The sequence below is a fragment of the Homarus americanus genome, unplaced genomic scaffold (genome assembly GCF_018991925.1).
Source record: "Homarus americanus isolate GMGI-L3 unplaced genomic scaffold, GMGI_Hamer_2.0 scaffold45562, whole genome shotgun sequence".
In the NCBI taxonomy this organism is placed as follows: domain Eukaryota; kingdom Metazoa; phylum Arthropoda; class Malacostraca; order Decapoda; family Nephropidae; genus Homarus; species Homarus americanus.
The window spans coordinates 5,943,740-5,959,664 of NW_024744839.1; the positions used below are offsets into that span (position 1 = coordinate 5,943,740).

Below are 15,925 nucleotides of genomic sequence, written 5' to 3' on the forward strand. Positions count from 1 at the left end.
GAAAGTATCTCAAAAAGTAGTGATTTATGGTAGAAATGACGGTCATATTCGTTTAAAACACATCAAAAACAACCGGTAAACATAATTTTAACTTCCAAATAGGTGAATAACCGAACAAATAATTTTACCAAAAGTTTTACACTAGTAGTCACTTGTGTTTTGGTTATGGCTGCTTGAATGGTTGTGTAGAACAGTATTAACAAGCAGGACTGTAATGTAACATAAGTCTATCGTAAGTAGGAGTGGAAAATAAGGTTAGTATCATCAGATTAAAGTAATTATATGTTGTTTTATCGGTGTTGTTCCTGGTATACTTACATGTGGTGCTGCTCGTGAACGTGAGATTGGTTTATTATTCGTCTAAGTTTTATCCTTTTGTCTTTTAATATATCTAACGGAATCTTCACTGATATACCGTATTTATTTATTTGTAAGACACAGGGATGGAAGAATAAGGAAAAAAGAGTGAAAACTTAAGCAAATCACGCATGTATTTTTTTTTCGAGTATTTTAACTGATAAAATTATCCATAATGTTAGTTCTTCAAAGTAGGTAGGGTGTTGAAGTACAGGGAAAATGTGTGGTAAAATACTAAAAAGTAAAGGCAGTGGATATTTTGCCGTCCATTACCGGGAAACAACAGGAGAACTACAGGGTGTCCATAAATAATTACCCTAAAAACAGCTCTAACGCTTTAATCAGGGTAATCATTTATGGACACCCTGTATATTTGACCGTGAATGATGGTATTTGGCATCTATTTTGCCGTGAGTCGATTGTTGTGTAACTGTAAACATACCTAACCATATTTCTAACCTAACCTAACCTAACCTAACCTAACCTAACCAACCAAAGAAACCTACTGTAACTAACTTTCCTAAATTCCTAGCTGGGGGAGGAGGGGGGGCGGTCATATAAAAAAGAAAGTACTTAGCCAATCAAAACACATTTATGATAAAATAGCGTTAATATGAACTTAGCCTGTCACAGCAAAATATTCACTATAAAAAGAAAACCAAGCAAACCTTTCCTAGCTTATAAATATGTTATGAATTGCTTTTATGTTTATGGATCCCTCCTCTGAGCACCATAAACATCATCACATACTAAAAACCGAACCAATCTATCTCTCGTTGTTAGAAATATGTTTTTCCGAATGTTTAGACAATTCGAAAACATTTTCTTCTGTGATATTTTCATTGGAAATTAAGGTTTGGTTGGTTTTGGGTGATTTTCTGTGTTTTTTGACACAGAAAAGGGGATAGGTTAAGTTAGGTTATATGTCTTTTGGTACATGTATTAGAAATATCACAGAAGAAAAATGTCTTAGAATTGTCTAAACATTCGGAAAAACATATCTCTAACATCAAGAGATAGAATGCTGCACTAATATAAAAAGACCGAAAGAACGGTGCACTACAGTACTATAAATTGACTGAACTTTAAAGGTTGGGTAAGATTTCAAATGTTTTAATTGGTATTTTTTTTTTCAGTACTGTATTATACCCCCACATATTCCTTCAACTTCAAAGACGTGCCTGCTTTGAACAACTAATGTTGCGGCTAAGTTTATCAGTTAAAATACTCAAAAAATAAAAATTTCTGACGGAAATGCTGGAGAATAAAATTTTAATTAGTTTTAGTTTTTTCTCTTTCTCCCTATATTAGACTCAATACATAAGTAGTTGTTGGCAACTTCTAAATATTTACCAAAATTTTAAAAGAGGCAACAACTTTATCTTTTAATTATAAGGTTTTAGTTTTAGTTTTTAGTTTTTCTCTATGATCATAAATCATCTGTAGTGGGCAGGGCATGAAGAATAAGGGAAATTGTGGGGTAAAGCAGGCTGAAAAACTGATCATATGACACTAATATGATGTCTCTACATGCTTTGTACGTGAATAAATTAATTATTTACCGTAAATATTCCACCCAAAATTCTGCCGAGTCAGCGTACTCTCACATTCACAAAAACATAAAATTACACTATGATGTTGCTCTCACTGGTACTAGATATCTAAATAAGTACTTTCTGTTTAATCTGGTGGCTGGTTGGTCTCTGCCTCCCAACAAGGAAGTTAGGTAGGTTTCTTTGATTGGTTAGGTTCAATTAGATTCTAGTAAATGTCGCCTCTTAAAATACTGGATAATGATAAGGGCATCTGTGGACAAAATGAACGCCTTGGTGTTCGCCATTTCCTCCAAGGTTACCGGGTTGCATAGGTAAAGGTGGAGAACACGGTTAAGAAAGGCCATATTCAAAAGTTATTAGTTTAACCCTGAACATAAACATGCGGCACCACAGGAGAATTATCAGAGGAATATTTATGGTAAATTAATTTCTTTGTGTACAAAGCACATACAGGCGTGAAATTAATATTGCCACACGATTAGCTATTTACCATGATTTATGATCATAGATGGAGAAAAAGAAAAACAAGCTAAAAGTAAAAGAAAAGGTTGTGGTAAAGGTGGAGCAGACAGCTAACACGAGAAGTTGTTCAATTTTGTTCATTTTTTCCACAGATGTTCTTTGGATAATAGTAAGTACATGTAATAAAAATGATACAGCAATGTACAGAACCTAATAGAACATGACCTAACCAACCAAACCAAAGAACCTACCTAACTTCCTATCCAGGCCAGACCTCCTGTCATATTAAGCAGAAAGTACTGTACTGTATACTGTACTTACTTTGATATCTGGTACCAATGAAAGTTTGTGTATAATTGGCATACAGTACATAGATATACAATACTGTATTGGGAGGTTACTTGCACTCTATCAGATTTATATGACATAAGATGAACCAGCCTAAGCTACCCAACCTTACCCAAAAGTGATGTGATAAAAGAATTGGGAAAATATTTTTGACAAGATGGTAAAGGTTAGGTTAAAAAAGTTTCTACCTTTAGGTTTTGCATTAGGATTCCTTTGAATCACTGACATATATTTTATTCCTGTATCATAACTATGGCGAGTACAAAATTGCCTGTTTGTGGGAAGAATGCGCAATATTTAAGGTTGATTTTGACACCAAGTTTATTGTTCTAACTGCAGCAATTTTCTGAGAGGAAATTTTTTTATCCTGCATGCTAATTGGACAATCACATAAAAATTAGTACCTTTGTCCTATATTTATTTCATGTTGCTGTGTTCCCATTCACTTATTCAGCATTTGTGACCCCTATACTTTATGTTTGTTCTATAGTATTTTTATTTTTCAACAGCCAAAGCAACATGGCTCAGGAGTGCTTTGAGTGTGGAGGGACGTCCTTTAGCCAGGATGGTGGTTGTAGGATATGTGACGAGTGTGGGACAGTACAGAAAAGATACATTGAACAACTCAGCCAGGAAGATTTCTGTGATGTTAATCGTTCACGCTTAATCAACATGATTGACGATGGGGATGGCGACTTGGATATGACCATCCAAAGAGGTATGGTAGCTATATACACTAGGCCAAGAGGAAAATGTTCTTTTTCCAAATACCTGTAAATACAGTTTGTACTGCAATGTATTTCCTCTAGCTTTCCTATCATAATTATAATCTATTAAAATAAGATAATATTCTTAATATTTAGATATCTAGAAATAATATACCTGTATACTGTATGCAGTAAAGGGGTCCTCATTATCCAAGGTTAATAGGGACCATAAAACGTCACTTGAAGCAAGGAATTTCTTCCCATGAGAATGAGCAGGAGTAGGGTTTGATCGGGACCATCAAATAGTAAAGGACACTCAATAAGTTAATTTTAATAGCTTAACATTTACACCTTAGAAACATTTGTTATAAATTTTATTACACATTATTTTTAAGAATTCTTTGAGCTTATTTATCTTATTTCTTACCTAAAGTTGTGTGGGGTGTTGTGTTGATGCAATGTAGGCTAAACTACTCACACACTTGCACACACTCATGCACTCACATTCTCTCATGTACTCGCACACTCACTCAATCATTTAGACATGATATTAAAATGTTTTTAAAATAAATAATTTTAACATCAATAATTTTTATTCGCTTACCTTCAAAAATAGACATGTTGGGCTTGATTGAATGGATGGAGATGGATGTTAGGAGAGGATAAGAAAGAGGCTGGACTGGGGGTGGGGGGGGGTTGTGTACTACCATCTGATCTCCTCCATGACTGGTTTGCGTCACACAAAGAATGAATCAAGAGTCGTTTGATTTCCAGCAAATACTTTTTCCAGTAAAATTGCAGAATAGCTGGCTAACATATCACTTACTTTACATTCAAGTTTAACAGCAGGATCATAGAGAGGGTCATCTTTCTTTAAATGACTTCCCAAAGACTTTTCTAAGACCTTTAAATGTTAAGCCTCCACTTTCATCTGAAAAGGCAGTAATGTTGTCGTCATCAAATCTTGATTCTTCCTGTGTATGCTTCTCTAACTCGGCCAACACCTCATTCAATAATGGTAAAGCATAAGATTGTAGTATTTATTCAACATCTTTAAAGCCTGCATCATTTGCTGGCCATGCAATCGTGGTGTACATTTGATGACATTGAAGCCTTCAAAAGAGTGAACAGCATCAGGATATGAATTCTTCCATCAACCATTCATTAGTTGAGTAAATACTTCTTTCCAAGCTTGGTCGAGTAGTTGCACGCAATGCAAAATATTAAAGTTTTTCCAAAATTCTTGCACTGTCACTTCATTAGCATCACTTTCAGAGATTAATTTCTTGAAATTTGTAGTACAGTATGCCATATCATCAGTTGCATCACTGATGATGTTCTTGGTGACATGAACTCTACTTTTGTGTTTGGAGACAAACTCACAAAATCAAGCACATGAGAACTGGCATTGTCCAAGAGTAAAACAGTTTTGAAACCAATATTGTTCACTTCACAACATTTCTTCATCCCTGGCAAAAAGTACTCAGTGAACCAGTGATGCCTTTCGATGTGACTTCCAAATCACAGGTAGCAAATCTTTAGCAACGTTTTTCAACGCCCGTTGATTTTTCACTCCAAAACACAAACAAGGGCATAAGCTTCATGTCACCAGCAGCATTACCCTCCACAAGTAGAGTTACTCGGTCTTTTGATGCCTTGAAGCCTGGAGCTTTTATCCTTTGTTTGAAATGTAAACACAAGGTGGCATGTACTTCCAATAGACGCCAGTTTCATCGATGTTGAACACCTGCTCTGCACTGTAGCCACCTTGCTCGATAATCATCTTTAGTTTAGCTGGAAATGCTTCGGGTGCCTCTACATCCGCACTGGCAGCTTCCCACTGAATCTTAATTTTCTTGAAGCCACACACACCCATTCTGAAAGTAGTGAAACTAACCCTTTGATATGCTGAAATCCTTCTCCTTGGCAGCTTCCTCCTTTTCCAACTCCTTCTGTAGATCCTCGTGTAACCTTAAAGCCTTCTCTTGGATGAGGGCTAAAATTATGGGTGTATGCTGGTGATACAAATCCTCAGTCCATCTTGGAAGCCGCCTCTCCATCATTTTCATCACATCACTCCTTTGACGTGTTATTTTTACCTCAGAGTGTCTTAGTAATATTATAGCCCTTGCTTTAATTTCCGAATTCCCGTTGCTCTCGTCCATGAGGTGTGAATGGTTGTTTCCCGCATCTACAGGGTACGTGAGATGTCTACCACACGCTCACCACTTTTCTTATGGTGAATAATGTGTAATTTCATGTTCACCCCATAGTTATTGTGCTTCCATTTAGGCACAGTACCACCTTGCTTACCTTTGGAACACATGGCTAAAAATTTTTTTTAATGAATTTCACTGAATTAAGCAATAAAACAAAACAAAAAATCTGAAGCTGTTCAGTACTGGCTAGGATTTCCACTTGTGTGTCGTGGGTGAGTGGCGGGCGGGAAATTTGACAGATTTAATCAGTGTAATCCTCTTAAGTGTGGGGAAATTTGACATACAGTATATTACTACAATAAGTTGACCATGTAAATGTGAATCCTTGGATACAGATGATTATTATAACAAAGACCACATACAGTATGTACAGGTGCACTGAAGCTTATGTAAGGTAACTCACTGCACTAGTATTCCATCCAGCACATTATAAATTACATAGATCTGATGATAGGAAACCGAATACAGTGACCCCTCGTTAACGAACTTTTCGGTTAACGAACGACCTTCTGGAACGGATTGAGTTTGTTAACCGAGGGGTCACTGTACTGTATCTGTGATCAGAGTATATTTTTTCATTACTTTAATGTATAAATAAAATAAGGGTTTGACAATGATGTCGCTGAAACTTATGCACTAAATTTAAATTGATTAAATTTACCTTTTCTGTTTTTTTTTTTTTTTTTTTTTTTTGCAAAAAATAAATATTTCTTGTCATGTCACTTTCAATACTTTAAATGATTAAAGCAGACAATCTCTCCTATTCCATTGTGCTTCTCAGGTGATTCTTGATCAGCTTCAGCATGTTAAAAGGCCTTTCAGCTTAAGCAACAGTCACTGGCAATGTAAAAATGATCGTTAAGTTATACATGTGTTCGGGAATAAATCCTCCAGCTTTAGTCTTCTGATTTTGTAAAGAAGTTTGAGTGGAGATTGTGAAGTATCATCTAGATTGGCTTCACGGATTATCTTACAGTGTAGGATTTTCTGCTAACTTTCAACCTGAAACATCATATTTATACTTTGTTGCAAACTTTATTTTCATTGGTAATGACCTCATCAGTCATATCAAGGTAAGACCACAGAAATCCAAGCTTTTTATGTACAGGTATACTCCGTAAACCGAGGTCCCATTGACCGATGCTTCACATAACAGACGATACAGTACAGTATATTAGGGAAATATCCCGCAAGTTTTGCTGACTGCCCCGTTGATCTGACGTTGTGTGTTATACAATCATGCCTAAACACCCCGTTGATACTTCCTCTTTTGCTTAACCCATAAATGATTGCTAGCATTTTAAGTAGAGTATATATTGTCTTTAGCCCCTAAGTGGTTTGGGGCATATATCAACTTCCTTGAAAATTTAAAAATTCTCGTTAATCTCTGTGGGCCCTAGAGCTATAAATAAACATTTTGAGTTGTCTGGCATACAGCCCTTAAGGGAATCATGTGACTAGGCCTCGTGTTTTTGGCAACATGCCAGTACCTTCGCCTGTCCCACTCTTTAAGGATGTCATCACGTTGAGCTATCAGTGGCACCGAAATAAACTATTCTCTTTGATGAGGATGATCCTTGTGATACTGAGGAGCCATTAGAAACAGACAGTGATTTGAGTGATAATGATGATGTTTGAAACTCACTGCCGCATGTTTCCTGTGGAGAGAGGCCTCTCTTTAAGTCGCATTCGATTTATAATTCTCACAAGTAAATTAAAAAAAAATCGAATTCCATTTTTCTATTCACCTACCTATCCTGTATTATATAATCAAAAGTCTAGAATAAAAAAGAGGTGGAAATAAAATAAATTCATAGTGATATGTCTCATAGGTCATGCAGAAATTGTGGCACGTTGTATTTATAATGCCGGAGCTAGTTCCCCTGGTAACTGAGACGCTACACAACAATTCTTACGATTCTGCTAACATGAGACTTGGGTTACCACTTTCTAACCGTTTCACATAATTTTTTACATCATTATCTAGCTTTTCCAGCAAAAAACAGAAATTAACTTTTTGGTAACCAGAGGGAGGTATCTAGGTTTATTATATGGAAATCACGGAGGGGTTAATTGGGATAGTGTACAGTGTTCTAATCAGATTTGAAAAAGGCCTAATGAGAGCTAAGAGGTACGAGCTATGTTCATGTGTAAAGGTGCTGGAGGTCGGAGAGGGTTGGGACTGGCCATTGCAGTGTTTACTAGTTTGTTTTTATTTACAGTTTTCATTGTTATATTCTCGTATGATCATCCTATTAAGGTGTATGTTTAAAATTAAATAATATAACATACAATATTAAATAATAGAGCAAAATATGATACAGTACAGTATATCATTTGACTTCAGAATAAAAGACAACCCCTCCCTCCGTAAAGGAGGGAGGGGTTGAGACTGGCCGTGCCATGTTTGACAGTTTGTTTTCATGTATTCATTATTATACAGTGGTCCCTCGGTTAAAGAAAATTTTGTCTGTACGTACATAGCGTAATCACTAACAACAACAACGACGGGCAAACAGCAACTGAGCGGGCTACGGCGTGGATGCTGTACACCACGAGGCGGCCCAGCCCAAGCTGTTGTACGGCGTCACATTAAGACCAAATGTTGGGACTCGAAAATACGTAATGTGAAAAATATTTTATACGACCATGACGGTCGTATGTTCAGGTTGTCGTTAAGTCAAATGTCGTAAGTAGAGGAGAAACTGTATAGTAATTTGTATTTTGACTTGAGAATAAAAGGATACGTTGTATCGAAGGTGACGTCTCACTTTATCTTCTCTCCCTCCTCCCTCCCACAACATTGTAACCTAACAAGAAAATCATTAAGAGGAACCATTTATTATGATGAGAAATAAAATAAAATAATGTATCAAGGTGAAGTTATTCGCTCTGCTGTATGCTATATCCTTTTTATTTTAAAATACTGTAACGGAGACTTGATAGAGCTTGACAGTGTGCACGGCAGAGATATAACAAGGGTAGGTGGGAGTTTTTTTTGGGGGGGGATGGGGGCTGGTTTTTAACCTCCGAAATTTGTTATAGTCTTATGGGATTTACTGCTTTGGTAACCGTTGATTTACTGTCCGTTGACTTTTTGCAGTCCACATATGTGCTGTTTCTTGAAGTATGGCTATATCTGAAGTGTTGCATGATACTGCTTATTTATGTCTTCACACACATTGTGAATAGCCATGTAGAATACCTCCTCCTTAAATACAATTTCTCCTGTTGTATGAAACTGCAGCATCAATGTCTGATTCACTGAGTTGCTTCTGAAAAAAAATATATATATATATATATATATATATATATATATATATATATATATATATATATATATATATATATATATATATATATATATATATATATATATATATATATATATATATATATATATATATATATATATATATATATATATATATATATATATATATATTTTTTATAGATTATGATGATGATGATATAAATAACTGGACGACCTATGAGATGTTCAATGTTGTTCTTCATGAATGGACCAAGGCACTTTGTAATCTGGGAGCCTCATCACACTTCCAGCAGATTGTTTTTAAGTTGTGGGTGATGTACCTTCAACATTCTAAACTTGCCTTCAAGCCACCAACTGATGACGAAGAAACAAAAACTGAAACAAGAAACATTTCAGTTCATGAGACAAGGTAAGATTTTGTATAAGAATTTGTATTCAAAAATTTCTTTTATACAGATACAATATGAAGTAACTGGTAGACTTTCATATAGATATTCATTAGTCAAGTTAATCAATTAATATTTTTGCTTTCTTTGAATTAGCTCTTAAACCCACCATGATATGTAATTATTTGTGGTACAGTGCAGTAAACCCTCGATAACTCTGCATGGATATGGTCTCAGAATGTATTGGTATAACCGGGAAATGCCAAGATATGTAAAATTATCTGGGAAAATCTCGGCATATCTTGCCACCTGCATCACCTACCATGTCTCTGTGTCACCTACTATGATGCTTCATTCTTCACCTGCTGTACTCATAAGTGATAATTTTTTACATTTAGTAATTACATGTACACTTATATGGGTCGATAATTTTTTATTGTTGCATTTTTGTTTGGGGGAGGGGTGGTGCCTCGATAAGTCGGAATTTGGGATAACTCGGCAAGGCCGGAGCCCCATATGTGCCGAGTTATTGAGGATTTACTGTACAGTACTGATATACAAGTGCCAGTACCTACTTAAGTAGGTCTAAGTTCAATGTGTGTGTATAATAAAAAATATAGTACATACAGTATAATGTACTTCATACTGTTATTTGGATGTTTTGAGGCTCAGCCACAGCCGTAGTGAGAGCTCGAAGGAATAGTAACACAGCTGTGTCCTTTTTCCCACTTCTTAGCAAATTTGTGAGATTTTAGAATTAAATGTCTTGAAAGCAAGCTTTTTGAACTTAATTAACAAATCTTAGTTTTATTTTTTATGTTCAAAATTTTTTGCCTTAGAGTATTTATGAGCTAAAATTCATCCAGGAACCTTAAACAAAATGATTAATATGCTTAAAATAAGGTTTAATACTGTCTATTAAGTAAGATGGCAAAGTAAACACAAGCTGGCATTGGAAATTTTGCTCTTGACATGTATTTTGACTTTACTGTTTTCTTCAGAAGAGTAAACGACAAATCTTGGGATTCCTCAGATTGTTCTGCTGCTGTTGTCTTCTCTTCTGTGTCCTTTCAAACTCATCAGTCACCCACAAAGACATTTATTCCAGTGGGGTGAGGCAAGAATTATACACCAAGTCATGGCTAGAATAACTAGGAAAGCTTTAGAATCAATACACATCACCTTGCAACCTGACGTCAACACAGAATTGGGCAATGCATGATTGGGGGGGTCAAAGAAGAGAGGACCACGGTAGCAGACCAATCAAAGGAACCAACAAAGCTCCTCCACCCATTTCTGTATTTGTGAGATTTGTTTAAGAAGCGGGTGGTTTCATTGTGCTATATATACAGTAAACCCTGGAACGTGTGTGCAATTTGGGGGGAAAGAGGCTCCAGCCTTTTTTTTTGGGGGGGGGGGGGGTTCTGGGGGCTACTGTGCACAAAGTATTCACTCATTAGTGCCTCCCCCCCCTCCCCCCATGACCCTTAATTTTGTATTTTAATGTGCAATAAATGTCGTGTGTGTTTCCGTTTACATTTTTCTTTTATTTTGAAGTCAAATTACAAATTATGTACAGTGAACCCTCACTTTATGCGGTCAACTGAACCCACGGAGGCCCGCGTAAAGCGAGAAACGCGTAAAGTGAACAACATTACATATGGGATTAGATGAAATAGAGACCGGCTGACCCCCAAACTCCACTTTTTCCGACACAATACCTATGTTCTAGTAAAAATAACATCTTAATTTTATGATGGTACATGCACACAATTAATACTTAAAAGAAATACAGTCGCCAAGTTAATGTCCATTCAAATAATGGACTCAACTCCCTCCCCCTCTTCTCACACTCCTGCCTCTTCCGTCTCTGAGAAATGTTTGGGGGAAAACCACTAGATTTTAAGGTATAGTAATAAATAATACCTCAAACTAAAGTTAGGATAATATAATTGACATTGCTGGATTCCTTGTAAGACCAGGAATATTTTGAATATAAATGTCATATATTTTGCACAAAAGATAACATATTTGCTCAGAGTAAACAAAATACTTAAAGTAGATCTAAAATTTGTATGTCTAATGCAAAATCTATGATGTTTATATTCAAAATGATCATCAAATTGTAAGAATTCCAGCAATGTAAATTATATTCTGGCCGGGTAATTTGTATGAATTTTATGAGCTAAAACAATTATCTTCAGTTAATAAAAAAAAAAATATTCTTCACGACACTATCTGTCAATCAAAGTACCCCACCTTGCCTCCCCCCCTCTTCCAACCTCGCCAGATGGTCGGTCGGTCCCTCCCTCCCCCCATCCCCCACCAACCCTCCCTACCAGAGAAATGTTTGGGAGAAACCAGAATATTTACCTTTTTAGTAATAAATAATACCTCAGACTAAAGTTAGGATAATATAATTGACATTGCTGGATTCCGTGTAAGACCAGGAATATTTTGAATATAAATGTCATATATTTTGCACAAAAGATAACATATTTACTCAGAGTAAACAAAATACTTAAAGTAGATCTAAAATTTGTATGTCTAATGCAAAATCTATGATGTTTATATTCAAAATGATCATCAAATTGTTAGAATTCCAGCAATGTAAATTATATTCTGGCCGGATAATTTGTATGAATTTTATGAGCTAAATAAAAAAATTATATTTCACCCGCGTATATGAGTAGATGCACCGCGTAAAGTGGGAATTCCGGTTCTGGCAGGGTACCGCGTAAAGTGAAACCGCGTAAAGCGAGGGTTTACTGTATTGTAATTTATCTATCATTTAATGCTATGTTGTTTTATTTATGAAACATACACCATAATTGGCTGATCATACAATAATATAATAATGAATAAATGAAAAAACTGGTGATTGTGGCATGGCCAGTTTTCCCCTTCCTCCACCATGTTTACACATGAAGTGTCATCTCTCATATCTATAAGCAGTCATTAGGCCTATACAGACACTCCCCGGGTTACAGAACACTTGGTTTACAGAAATTCAAGGATACAGAGTATATCCCATAAATCCCATTATAAAAATTTTCTGGTTGTGCGAGAGTATTTGTTATTAGAGAAGGTGCAGCATATGAACACTATTTGTGTTGGATTATGCATAAGGCAGCTGAGCACATCCCCTTGTGAGAAACCATCTGTGATTCATTACAGGGTACAGTACATATTTACCTTATGGAAGGGTCATTTTCGGTTTACAGAAAATTTGGCTAACAGATAGGGTCCAGGAACGGAATCTTTCCATAAACCAGGGAGTGTTGGTACACAAATCTAATTAGACCACTGTACAGTATCCCCATTAAAAAAAATACAGTATATATTTTATTAAATAAAGTAATAAATTTTATAAAAAATTAATTCCACCCTGGTACTTTTAATGAACTCTACAATTCATTAAAAAAATAATAATATTTTTAAAATGTATTACGTGAACCCTATTTATTATTAAAATATATACTGTGTTGTCTTTAATGGGGGATACTGTACAGTGGTTTAATCAGATTTGTTATAGGTCAACCGAGAGCTAGTAGATACTGTCGAGAGATGACACCATGTGTAAGCATGGTCGGGAGGTAGGACTGGCCTTGCCTCGATCATCAGTTTGTTTTTATTTATTCATTATTGTATTCTCGTAAGATCAGTCTTGTGGTGTGTGTTTCATCATTAATAATATAGGATACTAAATAATAGAAAAAATATGATGTATTATTTGTAAATTGGTTCCAAAATGAAAAGACAAACCGAATCAGAAGGTAATTTCTTCCCTGACAGTGGTGGTGGGTGGGACTGGCTTTGCCACGTTTGAGTTTGTTTTTATTTACTCATTATGTTCACATATGGTCAGCTTCTTACAGTGTGTTGTGTGTTTCATCATTAATAATATAAAATATTAACCCCTCTTGCCCCGGGCTAGGGTGCTGCTGGTCGTATTCCCCACACAGTGTAGAGTGAGAAAAAATCAACTTTTCCAAAAATAATTTTTAACGTTTTTAAATAATAAAACAACCAAAAAGAATTAAGAAAAACTATATATTGACCCTCTAGAAACTTCCCTGTGGCAGTAGTGGCCAGGGAGATAAGGCGACAGTGTTGTTTTGAAGGCTAGCTCACGTGATCACTACGCACTTAGCAGCCATTTTCTGCTTGCTTTTGTGTCCGGGATGGCCAGTAATGCATATATTTACTGAGTATAATACTTATTTGCTATAAATAATTCATTTAAAATACAGTATTTTATTTTAATTTTTTTCATAAAAAGTGCTCACCGACACACACACAGTCTGTCGCCAGGCTGTCTGGCTGTCTTTGTGTTTGGTAGAGCATGTAATGCATATAAATAATTATCGGAATAATAATTCCACAAAAAATACATTTAACAATCAAAGCATTATTTTCCAGTACTGTAATACTACACTACAATACAACTGCACTACTTTTAGCAATATTACTTTGATACAGCATGATAAAATGGACAAACAATGAAAATGAAACAAACAAAAGTAGGTAATTACATTCAGGAAGCTTCCCTGTGGCCGAGTGTGTGGAGTGACAGGCAAATAGTCACACTGGAACCTGATAACCTGCGCTGGGCATTCAAACAATGCCGCGAAAAGGCGTGCGTTCTGGAATGTCAACCGGGGACGTAGGGGTTAAATAATGGCAAAAAATACAATATATAATTTGTAATTTGACTTTAAAATAATGAAGACATGAACTGCGCCAGGTGTGTGTGTGTGTGTGTGTGACATGGGTGATGCAGTACGCGCTCGTCTTCTGCTCTTCCTGGGGGGATTTCCATCTCCATTGTTTGAATTATTTTACCAAAAAGCTTACCATTTTTCTTTGGCTTAATGTGTGTTGAACTATAGTTAACCAATCACAGTCCAGCATTATGGGTGAGTCCATTCTAAGACGGGGAATAAACTGCTCACTCATGGGTCAGAAAGGAGAAAAGAGGCCAGGTGATTGCTCACTGGCAGCAATTTCAAATAACTGAGTGCAGAGGGAATTTCAAACGACAAATATTTGGACAAATGTTTCATGCCCAAAAAAGGTCTGGCATATCCAAAATCTGGACTTTCAAGGGGTTTACTGTACTCTTCTCGGGAAGATTGTAAAGTCAAAACATATGTCAAGAGAAAAAGCCCCAGTGCCCCACTAGTGTTTCCTTTACTGTACTAACATACTCCAACCTGTCCAAATGAATCATATTAAGAATATTCTGTTGACTAAAGTATTGTGACTGTTCTAATTAGCTAAGGTGTTATATATGTCATTTTATATTTTGTATTACTGAACTCTTGAGGTGGCATGCAAATAATAAGTGAAAGGTGCCCACATCTTAACCATGGTTTATCATCAAGAGACTGATTATTTTGTACCTTTTTAATCACTATAGAGATGTTGAGCTGATCACCAAGAAGCAGAAAAGTGTATCAGCCACCTCTATGAAATTCCGCAGGAACAAGGCCAAAAAGAAAACAACTAAGAAATTGTCAGAATTAGAAAAGCTGAAGGGGAAGGTAATTGTCTTGTGTTATTATTTATCTGGTTTTGTTTGCTTTTCTAACACTGAAGTGTAATTTCATATCTTTATCTTTGTTTTCCTTTTTTTCTTTTCTTAAAAATATTTTTTTAAGCCAATATAACAAGCACCTTAGCAACTTTTTCTTATGGATATACTTCTCAAATATCAAGAATAAGGTGGCCTTTACAAGCACAATAATTTGATGATTTAAGAACATGTCCCAAATATAAAAGCCTGTGGGAGAGATCCTGGAGTGGCCATTACCCCCTCTCGGACCACTGTGTTTGACCATCCATCAGAGACTCGACAGTAATGTATCTTTCCATCATGTAATTGGACTAACATATTTCTGAAAATGAAAGGGTAAAAGAAAATTAAGGGTTGAGAGGTGTCTTATATGATGTGTTGGGGCAATGTATGAGGGGTAAAGATATCTGTTAGGAATGCACTGGATATCCAGCAAGTATCCAGTGTCCGGCCTATCAGTCCTTCGTCAGATAAATGTTTGGGAGAAACCAGAATATTTACCTTTTTATTAATAAATAATACATCAGACTAAAGTTAGGATAATATAATTGACATTGCTGGATTCCTTGCAAGACCAGGAATATTTTGAATATACACGTCATATATTTTGCACAAAAGATAACATATTTGCTCTGAGTAAACAAAATACTTGCATTAGATCTAAAATTTGTATGTCTAATGCAAAATCTATGATGTTTATATTCAAAATGATCATCAAATTGTAAGAATTCCAGCAATGTAAATTATATTCTGGCCCAGTAATTTGTATAAATTTTATGAGCTAAAACAAGTATCTTCAATAAATAAACAAAATATACTTACCCAAATACTATCTGTCAATCAAAATACCCCACCTCCCCCCCTCTTCCCACCTGCTCCCTGGGACCCTCCCTACCCCTCACCCCCACCTTCCCTCCCTACTAGAGAAATGATTGGGTTATAACAGTATATTTACATTTTTAGTAATAAATAATACCTCAGGCTAAAGTTAGGATAATATAATTGATATTGCTGGATTCCTTGCAAGACCAGGAATAT

The 15,925-nt window shown here is 35.8% G+C and overlaps 1 protein-coding gene across 1 annotated transcript; it reads left to right on the forward strand.

Moving 5' to 3' along the window:
• The first annotated feature begins 146 nt into the window (after positions 1-146).
• LOC121878105 (TATA box-binding protein-associated factor RNA polymerase I subunit B-like) lies at positions 147-14,915 on the forward strand. The gene is made up of 4 exons (XM_042384097.1): positions 147-254; positions 3,233-3,441; positions 9,104-9,332; positions 14,732-14,915. The coding sequence occupies exons 2-4, from the start codon at positions 3,243-3,245 to the stop codon at positions 14,913-14,915; spliced, it is 612 nt and encodes a 203-aa protein (XP_042240031.1). The 5' UTR covers positions 147-254; positions 3,233-3,242.
• Positions 14,916-15,925: the final 1,010 nt, after the last annotated feature.